This window comes from Grammomys surdaster, unplaced genomic scaffold, assembly GCF_004785775.1.
Source record: "Grammomys surdaster isolate TR1022 unplaced genomic scaffold, NIH_TR_1.0 251, whole genome shotgun sequence".
NCBI classification, from domain to species: Eukaryota; Metazoa; Chordata; class Mammalia; order Rodentia; family Muridae; genus Grammomys; species Grammomys surdaster.
The window spans coordinates 788,675-799,294 of NW_021604692.1; the positions used below are offsets into that span (position 1 = coordinate 788,675).

General features: G+C 43.0%; 1 protein-coding gene across 1 annotated transcript; it reads right to left on the reverse strand.

Annotated features, from left to right (window-relative positions):
* Window positions 1-6,313: 6,313 nt before the first annotated feature.
* On the reverse strand, window positions 6,314-8,170 carry LOC114627274 (sperm motility kinase X-like). The gene has a single exon (XM_028774995.1). The coding sequence runs from the start codon at window positions 8,168-8,170 to the stop codon at window positions 6,314-6,316; it is 1,857 nt and encodes a 618-aa protein (XP_028630828.1).
* Between the last annotated feature and the right edge of the window lie 2,450 nt (window positions 8,171-10,620).

The following is a 10,620-nucleotide window of genomic DNA, read 5'->3' on the forward strand; positions in this document are numbered from 1 at the left end:
CATATACACAGAAACACAGACATCCTCTCCTATGTGTGTAATTTTATTTCCAACAAGATTAAAAAGTAACCATCAAATGACTCAAGTGTGAATGCAACTTACACAGAGACTAGAACTCTAGATGTGCAAAGCTCTTTTGAGCTCTCATTGTGAATGTGCAGTAGTCAGGATACTATGGTGGCCTGAAGCAGATCTGTAGGACTGAGCTATTTCTGTCCACTTTGTATTTAATTCTGGACTGCAAATGTACACTTGAGACTCCTCAGTTCTGTCGCTGCCTCTAAATTGATCACATATATCTCTTGGAAACATGCAACATGTCAGGTTCTGTCTGGGTTCCTTCCTCTGCCTCCAGGACTACTGTCTCCTCAGATCACAGGTATGCCTGGAGACAGGCAGCTGGGTTGACATTCTCATTGTCCATGAACCTTCTCGAAAGTCTGCTGTTTCTTCTCTGATTCTTTGGTAATCGCCATCACTGTGAGGATCTTATATCCAGGGGCTTCTGAGTCCTGTGTGTTGGAATCCACAGGGCCAAGGTTATTCTATTACTGCTGCCCAGCATGGACCTCCCTATAGGGCATGAACAGAATGAACCTTAGGTCAGAACTTCTTCCAAGAATCTTCCCCAAGTCCTCAGGGAAAAACAGTGTTTTGCCTCTAGCTTCATCCTATGATCTGTACAGAGCATGCCACAGGCACACAGCTACCCAAAATCCCTACCTGGTTCTCTTCTCTCCTGCTCCTATCTGTATTTTCAGCAACCTGCTCTCCATGCTCTGGTATCATCCTACAGGGACCACTGTGCCTCCAAGAGCACTTGAAACAGCCACAAGGAGGGGGCCTCTTAGTAGAAATCTGCAGGACTCAATCTTGGCTGAGCTGGTCCTGTGCTGCCGAGGGCCCTCAGGCTGATTCCTCTGAAGTGCTCTCTTGCTCCCTTCACCACCCTTCTCAGCACCCTTGCCCAGCCTTGGAACACTATCCATTGCTGTTTTCTTGTAGTCCAACTTTGAAGGACTCCGCTTAGGGTAGATGATAGGATGGGATTTTTTCTCTAAGTCAATAGCTACATGGTCACCAAAACTGTGAGCAAGGATGCTAGCAATTTGATAAGGGAAATAAAGGGACAGTATTCACAGTACACAGTAAGCACAGACTTTTCCACCTATGTTCTAGTTCCTCAACAGTTACTTGGAGATTTGTTATTTATTTAAAGTGCTTAGGCCATAATGTAGGCTTGTTTCCTGACTAACTTGTAACTTAGTTAACCTATTTAAACTATACTATGTCTGCCATATGGCAAGTTATCTCTCCTTGATTTCATATGTCCAACTTCCTTGAAGTTTGTTCAGGGAAAATCTCCCACGCCTGACTCTCTCCTGCAGTTCCAATCTCTCTACTGGAACTTTCACCTTCTACTTCCTGCCCTTTGCTGAGAAGCCAACCATATTTAATTGACACGTGATGCCTTCACACAATATATAAGAGATTATCCCTAGAGCATACTATAAAGAAACCTACTTGGTTGCCATTAGTTTGCTCTTACCCAAGCATGGTGTTCTCATTTGAACCGGGAGGCACCAACACAAGCTGGACAAATCTTAGGCAATTCTGTTCAGGCACTTCCAGCACCATTGTCTTCGTGGGACTCTGGGCACACCCTGGCACTGCCATCAGATATGCTACAGAGGGTTCCTCTGGATCGTGGGCTATTGTCTTCTGATGCTCAGGACTTGTGCTCTCACCCTGAGCTTCTTCAGTGGAATCCTATAGAAAGCCAAAAGTGTTCTTACCATAAACGCAGGAGATGCAACATTTCCAAGCGCATGTGAGTGAAGGAACCTGTGGAGACCACAGGTCTTGGATACATGGAGCTGAAACTATAACAATTGTGAGTCACCCTGTGTGGGTGACAGGAATTGAACTTTCATCCACTGATCAGAAGAAAAGGCTCTTAAGCAGTCTTTCCAACTCCACACACTCCAGATTGCTATAACTGTGGATGGGATGCTAATTTGTGCCTTGTAGTTTTCTCTGCTATTGCCTCAATCTGTGGTGAGTGTGGAACAAGTACTCACAATTAAAGAAAGATCCAACTGTATCAGGTAAATGTCATTCTTGAGTTTTCTAATGTCAGAAGATGATAGACAACAGTTTCTGGTTATAGGCTGACTTACAATTTCCTCACGTCCCTAATAGAAAAATACTGTCCACGGAATGTAGCTTATTCTTTAAATAGAGCTCATATTTACCCAGAGTAGAATTTAGGAATGAAGGAGCTGAACGATCTCCTGTTTCAGCATCTTCATGATTATTTTTGATCACATAGTTAAAAAATGATTGTGAAGGGAAAAACGAATTTTATGTGACTCCTAGTTATCCATTTTTTACATTTTGTATTATACATTTCTGCATCTTTGTACTTATGTACAGATACAATCTCAGTCCTTATCACAGACTGGCATAGAATTTTTCTATGTAAACCTCAATTAGTGGCATAAAAAATTTTGCCATTTAATGTCAAAGAGTGAATCTCGATCTTTAGATCTACCTCTATAAAAAGCAACTTCAAGTGGATTGAAAAACTTAAAGAAGACCTGATATGCTGAAAGTGCTACTGGAAAAGTAGAAGAAACTCACCAAGGGAGAGACATAGCTTAGCATTTGTGAACTGAACTGAATTTGTCCAGAAAATATGGCTAACCATTGATGATTGAGTTGTCCTAAATGCCACCATGTGAGACATTATCAAAGAATTAAAAAATTGCTTGTGTGTGAAATGAAAACCGTTGCACATTGCTGGCAAAGCAATATACTGATACAACCATCATAAGACACAGTGTGGAGATTCCTCAAAATTTGAAAGCATGTCTTTCCTGGGATGCAGGCATTGCAACATTGGTACATGTAGAATGTCCAAATGTAAAAGAGATTTCTGTACTGACTCATGTAGCAGAGAACTGTTCATGACAGCCAAACTATGGAGTTCACCAGTGTGCAGAGAACTGATACAGCACAATACATAATGCCTACCACCACCAAAAAGGGACCTACCAGGCGATGAATGCTGGCTGCTCCTCCACAGGAGTGTGTAGGAAGAAGAGGACAGAGACCTAATGCACAGGATGAAGACCACAGTGTATCATGCAGAATTAGTGGGAGATGATGCATTTAGAAGATAGACATGCTGACTGGTTCCAGTTTCAGGACATTCAAATAGATATAAATCAATATACCACAACACGTGGTTCAAACACACACACACACACACACACACACACACACATACAAAGTGTATTGTATCAAGAAAGTAGTCTTTCTATGCCATACATTTTTTTGTCCACGTTCCAGCATGTGACGCTCTTAGTAACCCTTGTGTCTGGCAAATCTTAAGCCCAGCTCTTGTGGATATCCTCAGTGACTGATATTCCCTCGGACACCCATTACCTAAAACCAGAAAGCCTTCACTTTTCAATACCTTGGACTTTTCTATGAGCCATCTTTTTGGGTTCACTTCTGCAGGTATTGGTTAATCTCACTGATTTAGAAGGAACTCAATAAAAGGGTCCTCCTCCAACACACACAATGTCTGCCAGTGTTCTATATTGTTTGGGTCTTGCAAATAACACTAGTCCTGAGACTTCTTCCTGGCAAAGTGGTTTCCATCCCTAGGTGACTGAGGGGGGCAGTCACATCAGCCAACTCTCCTTGCCCCATATACACAGCAGTGAAGTTGGTGAATGGAGGGGACAGGAGATGCACCTTACCCTGATCACTTGACTCCTGCCAGGAAAGAGGAACTTCCCCTTCCCTGCCAGTGAGGAAGTTCCCCAGGCTGCTTCCTATAGTTTTCTTGCACAACAAAGAATCATGGTAAGGTGTTGCGTAGTCCTGAGATCAGAACAGGTTTTTTGCTATTCTTCTCCCCAGTCCATCTGGATGATAATGCTTCCTCTGTCTCTGGTGCCCGATCTGCAAATCAGCAGGAGACACTTCCATCATTGAGACGAGAAGTCAAGGAGTTTGGGTAAGATTATGAATTATTAGGCAATCACACCTTCCCCATGGCTTGAGAAAGGAAGCTTAACCTGTGTGGCCGTCCTCCTTCCAGTGTGTTAGGGCTTGACGGGCATCTCATGCTCTATACATCATGAAGATAAAGCTGTTTTCAGGTTTTGTACCTTGTTCAGTGTGTTCCCAGGAGTCCTTTTGTAGCCACAGCACAGGGTCATACAGCCAGTAAAGGCACTAGACCTACTGCCTGGGGACATAATGCTGCAATAACAGCAACAACCCTATAGGGTATCAGAAAGAAGAGAGCTTTGACCTTGTGAGATACTGTTGAAAATAAGAAAAGCAGTGTATATTAGAGTGTGGGGATAAGGAGGACTAGGAATCTGACCACTTAATTTCATAGGTTTTCTTAGGTGGTTTTGTGACAGGAGACCATAAACAACCCAAAAGAAAGCCCTCTCTATCAGACCAAAGGGTCTTAGTTGTTTTTCCATCAACCGGTTCTTATCCATGATCATGACTGGAAACAGCTCCAGCTCTGGCTTCAACTATCAAACATTGCAGACTTCACCTTGGCTGCACTTAGAACACAGTTGGTGGGCTTCACCTTGCATGCTCTCAGACGCCTAGGTGTAGTGTGCACCATAGCATGTGCTTGCTTCGCAAGGCTCCTATGAAGGAATAGAGGAGGTGTTAATGTTTCAGATGAGGGGTGTAGAAAAGAGAAACAGATTATGAGGGATGCCAAGAGTCACAGGAAGTATCATGTTACTTTGCTTTGAATGCAGATTCTCTCCATTTCAAGCAAATTTCACTAGCATCAACAGTGCCAAAGGCACGTGTAGAGAGGCGTGTGTGCCTGCCTTCCTCTGTGTGTGTGTGTGTGTGTGTGTGTGTGTGTGTGTGTTCCTGTCTGTCCAGATATAGAGTACAGAAAAGTGCATGCAGGTGAATCAGATTGTACTGCAACAGGCAGGCTCACCAATAACAACTCACCAAATGGGGTGAGTTGTGAAGGTTTCTGAAACTTGATGGGCTCAGAGCAAGCTGACTAGCAAACAAGGATGGTTTTGAGAGCTGCACCATATGCAATGGGCTCACCTTCATGTACACTGTACCTTCACTTATGAACACTGGATGGAAATTCACTGCAATCTCATTGCTCCCTTTCTGGCTCCAATCCGGTCACCAGTATTCATCTTGGACACAAACACAAAGAGGTCAGGCACTCTGGGGTCTCTGCTTCCAGTGCCCTCTGTCTCTTCTAATGGCTGAGAGGTACATCTGGAGACAGGCAGCTGATGATCTCTCCAAGCATGGCAGTTCTTCTGAGGCCTGTTTTCCTGATGATGACCTGCATGCTATGATACCTTGTTTATAGGATTTCAAAGTTCCATGGAGCACCTCACTTGGCTGGTGCAATTGAGGAACCACCAACCATCAAGAACCAACCTAGAGGGCAGAGTCAGGACAACCATGAGCTCAGAACTTACTTCCAGAATCCTTGCTCAGTCTTCAATACTTCAATTCAATTCAGGGGATCTGAGAAGGGTGTCACACCACCGAGACACACTCTATTAGTCTGCAGACAGAGAAAGAGTTTGCCATTAGTTTCAGACTCTGATGTAGACATGACTTCCCACTGGCACCCAACCATTCCTACCTGGCTCTCTCCCGCACCTGTCCGCATCCTCAGCTAGCTGCGGTTCACTCTCTGGTATCATCTTTCAGAGAGCACTGTGTCTCTAAGTACTCTTTTAAGCAGACATAAGAATGGGAACTCTTAGGAGAAATCTTCAGGTCTTATGCTTGGCTTTGCTGACCCTGTGTGACCATGGGCCCTCAGGATGTTTCCTCCCAAGTGCTCCACTGATCCCTTCATCCGCCCTTCTCCAACACCCTGGCCAGGCTCTAGACACTGTCTCTGCTCTCTACATATGGTTAACTTACCCACAAAGGATACTGTGGGATTGGATTGCTGGTGTGATATAATGTTATCACCAACCCCTAAAAAGTATATTCTTATAACCCATTGATTTCAAAGCATATCAATTAGTCCAGGAATCAGATCAGTGACTTGCTGCCATGGCTGGAAACCTTAATCCATTCCCCAGGACAGATACAGGATAAAGACAGAACTGACAGCGGCTAGTTAACCTCCATGCACATACAGTAAATAAATATTTTGTTTCTTTAAAGGAGTGACATTATTTAAAATATAAAGGCCTAGAGCTAGAAATGCATTGTATCCTCTCTACTTACCTGTTCCCATGGCTGCCTCCACAGCTTTTTTAACTCACAGGTCTCTGTTGTTGGCTACGTGCACTCTCTTTTGGATTGGCAGGCAGCAACATAAAGTTCTCAGGCCTTTTAGAAAGCCGTTCTTCAAAGTCTTCCAGACTCTTCTACTAAAGGGGGGCTGGGGTGCAGTCTGACGCCTGCTACGGAGGAAGTGTTCCCGGGCTGTTTTGGGGGAGGGTGATCTGGACTCTCTCTCTTTTATAGCAGGACCCTCACCCTTGGCCTTCTTGCTGGACAATTGAGGTAGTCTATTTTGGAAGTTCATTTTGTCCATTGAGCCAGCTGTAGTGACAATATGGAGCTTTCTCATGAGGTCCTGCTGAGGTGAAGTTGGTAGAGGAGTTGGGCTCATCTTTCCTCTGGGTATGTTGGTGCTCTTGCACTCGTCTTCCTCCACAGAGGCATGATGACATGTAACACACTGTGAGGACTCCTTGATCTTGGAATAGGTAGAGCCAGTTTTGGAAATATCCATGGCTGAGTGGAATGGGTGGATTTTCAGCAATGAATATTCCAGCAACTCTCTGCTAGAGGTTTCTTCTGAAGTGTCACAGTTCTCTCTCTCCCCCCAGGCACTCATGAGGAAGTTAGCCCTCTGGTCAAGCTGGCGGTGGATTCGGTGAACTCGAGTTGTGTGGTTGTTGAAGCAGTTAAGGGTGGGTGGCATAGTTTGGCTCATTGTAGTTCTTTTTCCCTTCTCAAGACTTTCTGGTTCATTGGGAAAATTGAAGGTGGGAAGGGTAGGCACACTAGATCCTGTCCTCACAGCTGTTTGCTTTCTTACGAATGGCCCTGTGTTTTCCAAAGTTTGATCACACTGCTTAGGATCTGGTTTTTTGGCTGACTTCTCTTCCCAGTGGGACTGTTGCTTGAGCATTAAATAAGTAGCCATCACCTGGTCGAATTTTTTTTCTTGCAAACTTTCCCTTATCTCTCCTGGATTATATCCCAGGTCACTCATGATGTCTATTATAATGGGATCAGGATGGCTGTCGGTGTTCTCTCCCAAAGAACCAGGAGAAGCTTCATTGCTCTGCTTTAGCCACTTGAATCTGACTATGTCATGGACTGTTGGCCTTTCTCCAGGGTTGACTGTTAACAGTTTGGCTATCACATCCCAAAGTTCTGCTGACAACCTGAACTTCATAGAGTATTTTCCTCCCAAGATCCTCTCCTTTATTGCTTCATAAGTATATCCATCGAAAGGGAGGCACCCCGTGGACATAAAGTATAGTACGACCCCCAAGCTCCAGATGTCAATTGCCCGGCCATCGTACCCTTGATCTATAAACAGTTCTGGGGCACAGTAAGGGAGGGTCCCACAGAACGTTGAGAGCTTCTGGCCAGTGATTATCTTGGTACTCAATCCAAAATCGCTCAGTTTTACATTTCCTTTTCTGTCCAATAAAATGTTTTCTGGCTTTAAATCCCTGTGGACTATCCCTTTCTGGTGACAGTACTGAAGGGCACACACAATCTGTTTGAACAGCCTGTGACACTCCTCCTCTGCTAGGTACCCAAAGTCCACAATTCTGCTGTGCAGCTCTCCTCCCACAGCATGCTCCAGAATGATGAAGATGTTTTTGGTGGTCTCGATTATGTGTAAAAGTTTAATAATATGTGGATGATCGAGGGATTTCATGATTTCGATTTCGGATTTGAAGATGGGGTTTCTCCTGCTTTTGGAGAGAAGTTTTACTGCTACCTTTGTGTGGGTGAGCAGATGGCTAGCCAATCGGACTTCTCCAAATGCTCCTTGGCCAAGGGATGTTAGTATTTGGTAATGATTTGTTAAGGCGTCTTCCTCAAAGGGGCTGGACCTAAGGTCCTGACACACTTGCCATCTCCTCATCTTTCTCGATAAGAACGGTCAGTGTCCACACCACCTAGTGATGCAAGATAGAAGAAAAGTAAAAGTGGCTCTACGAGAAACATTTATAGCCTTAAATATTTGTTCTAATACATACAAACACAAAGGTGGTCCAAATAATCGAATGATGCATGTCAAAGTCATAGAAATATAAGTACAAACCAAATCTCAAAGAATTAGAATCAAGTTCAGAATATGAATTGATGACATGGAGACTGAAATGATACAAAGAAAATGTAACTTTCTCAGTTTGGAGTTCTTAGCTGTGGATAGCCGCTATGACCAAGGCAACTCTTATAAAGGACAACATTTATTTGGAGCCGCCTTACTGGTTCAGGAGTTCAGTCCTTATCACCAATGAAAGAGCATGACAGCATCCAGACAGGTATGGAGCAGGAGGAGATGACAGCCCTACATCTTCACCTGAAGGCTACTAGGAAAAGACTGTCACTTCTAGAAAGTTAGGAGTAGGACCTCAAAACCCACCTGGACAGTGACACTCTTCATCAAACAAGGCAACACCTGTTAATAGTTCCACTCCCTGAGCCAAGAGTATTCAAAGCACTCCAGTAACAAAGACTTGTTTAGTCTAAGGACAAATATAACTAATGGACACTTCACTAATAACTCATAGAAATAGGAAGATACACATTAATACTATTAGAGAGAAGATAAGGCAGTATACATAAATACAAAGAAATCTGGGAATCCAAACAATCACTAGAGAATGTTTTGAAGGTAATGAAAAAAATCTAGATAAATTGATAAACCTCTAGACACATATTAAATTACCAACGAAGAACTAAGACGAGAGAAAACATCTAAACTGAAATTCTGTAAGAGCCAGAGGCACTGTAGAGCAATTGCACTTATGACCTCACAGCACTGTGACCTGCTCAGCCTCAAGTCAGTCAAAATCTCTTCATGAAGAGGGGAAGTGGACAAGAAATCACACACCTAGCTGATGAGCCCTTCCCAATTGATAGCTGGCAGGAGAGCTATCAATTTTAAGGGTATGGCCCCTGATAAGGTTGGACAGACTACTCTTCAGTGGACGAGTATAAGGACAAGAGAAACTGTGCTTGACAGCCAGAGACAAAACAAAATAAAAGACCCAAACAAGCATGGCAGGAAATGTCGTGTGGAGGATCTGTTAGGAGATAGGGGAAAGGTTAAATATGACCAAAGTATCATGTAAACTTCTCAAAGAGCTAAATTCAAACAAACAAACAAACAACAACAAAACAGCAAAATTGAAATCAGACTTTTAAAAAATCTCTTTAACATCAAAAACAACAGAAAAGGCCAGCCCAGACCCTCTCATTGACTCCTATCAAAACATGACAGAGCAGCCCACATCATGCTTCTGAAACTAGGCAACAAAATAGAGGACGAGGAGGAAGAACCCAGATTCATCTTTGGAGCCAGTATTACTCAGATACTGAGGCCATGTGGGCACAGTAACAGTAACAAGCAGAAAGCATAATCAACACCGGTGAACAGGGAAGTAGGCTCAGATATTTTGGTCATCTTGATAAGCCCTTAGAACCAGTGATCACAGGAGTGTTCAGGGAACTTGTTTACTGTCTTGCTTGTTTCTTGACTATTTACAGCTATTGTATTGTTAATTCTTCAACCTAGAACTTTAATATTTGCATGCAATTAAAATAGTATAAAAGCAAAAAGGAGGAGGGGGGATAGGATAGGGGGTTTCTAGGGAGGAGAAATGGTGAAAGGGGATGACATCTGAAATGTAAATAAATAAAATATCCAATAAAAAAATTCAAAAGGTCCAAACTTCCTGATCAAGATGGGTTCATCCAGTCAAGCCAGGGCTGCAACAACCACTAACTGATTGACAATACACAGATACAAAAGGGCAAGAATCACATGCTCAGCTGTAGAGTGAAATTGTCATTTATAAAGAACATGGATCTGGAAATCACTCTGTTGTGTGTAACAAGTCAGTCCAAAGGTATTGACTCTAAACTGCTGAAGCCTAGGTAGGGGAAAGAGCCTGTGGTAAAAAGGGATTCATTAGGAAAGAGAAGAGGCTGGGGTACAGGTTCTTAGATTAGGTGGATATTATCAATGTGCATTATGTGTTATATACAGAAAATTGGGGGGAAATGTCCTACATTGTATGCTTACTGTTTCTTAACAAAAACTTTAAAAAGTAAATAAAAGGCAATGAAATTGAGTAGGTAGAAAAAGACAAATTGAAGATAATTAATGAAGATAATTTCAACTATGTAAAAATGAATGTCTAAAATCAAAGACAAACTAAACACAATAAAATGAAAAACTAAAACCAGTACCTGCAAACCTCAAGCAGTAAGCTGAGATAAAGGCTCACCGTGTCAAAGTCCAAGTAGATTCACCAGTATCCGAGTCCAAACCTTTGCCAGAATCCAAGTCCAAAATGTCACCAG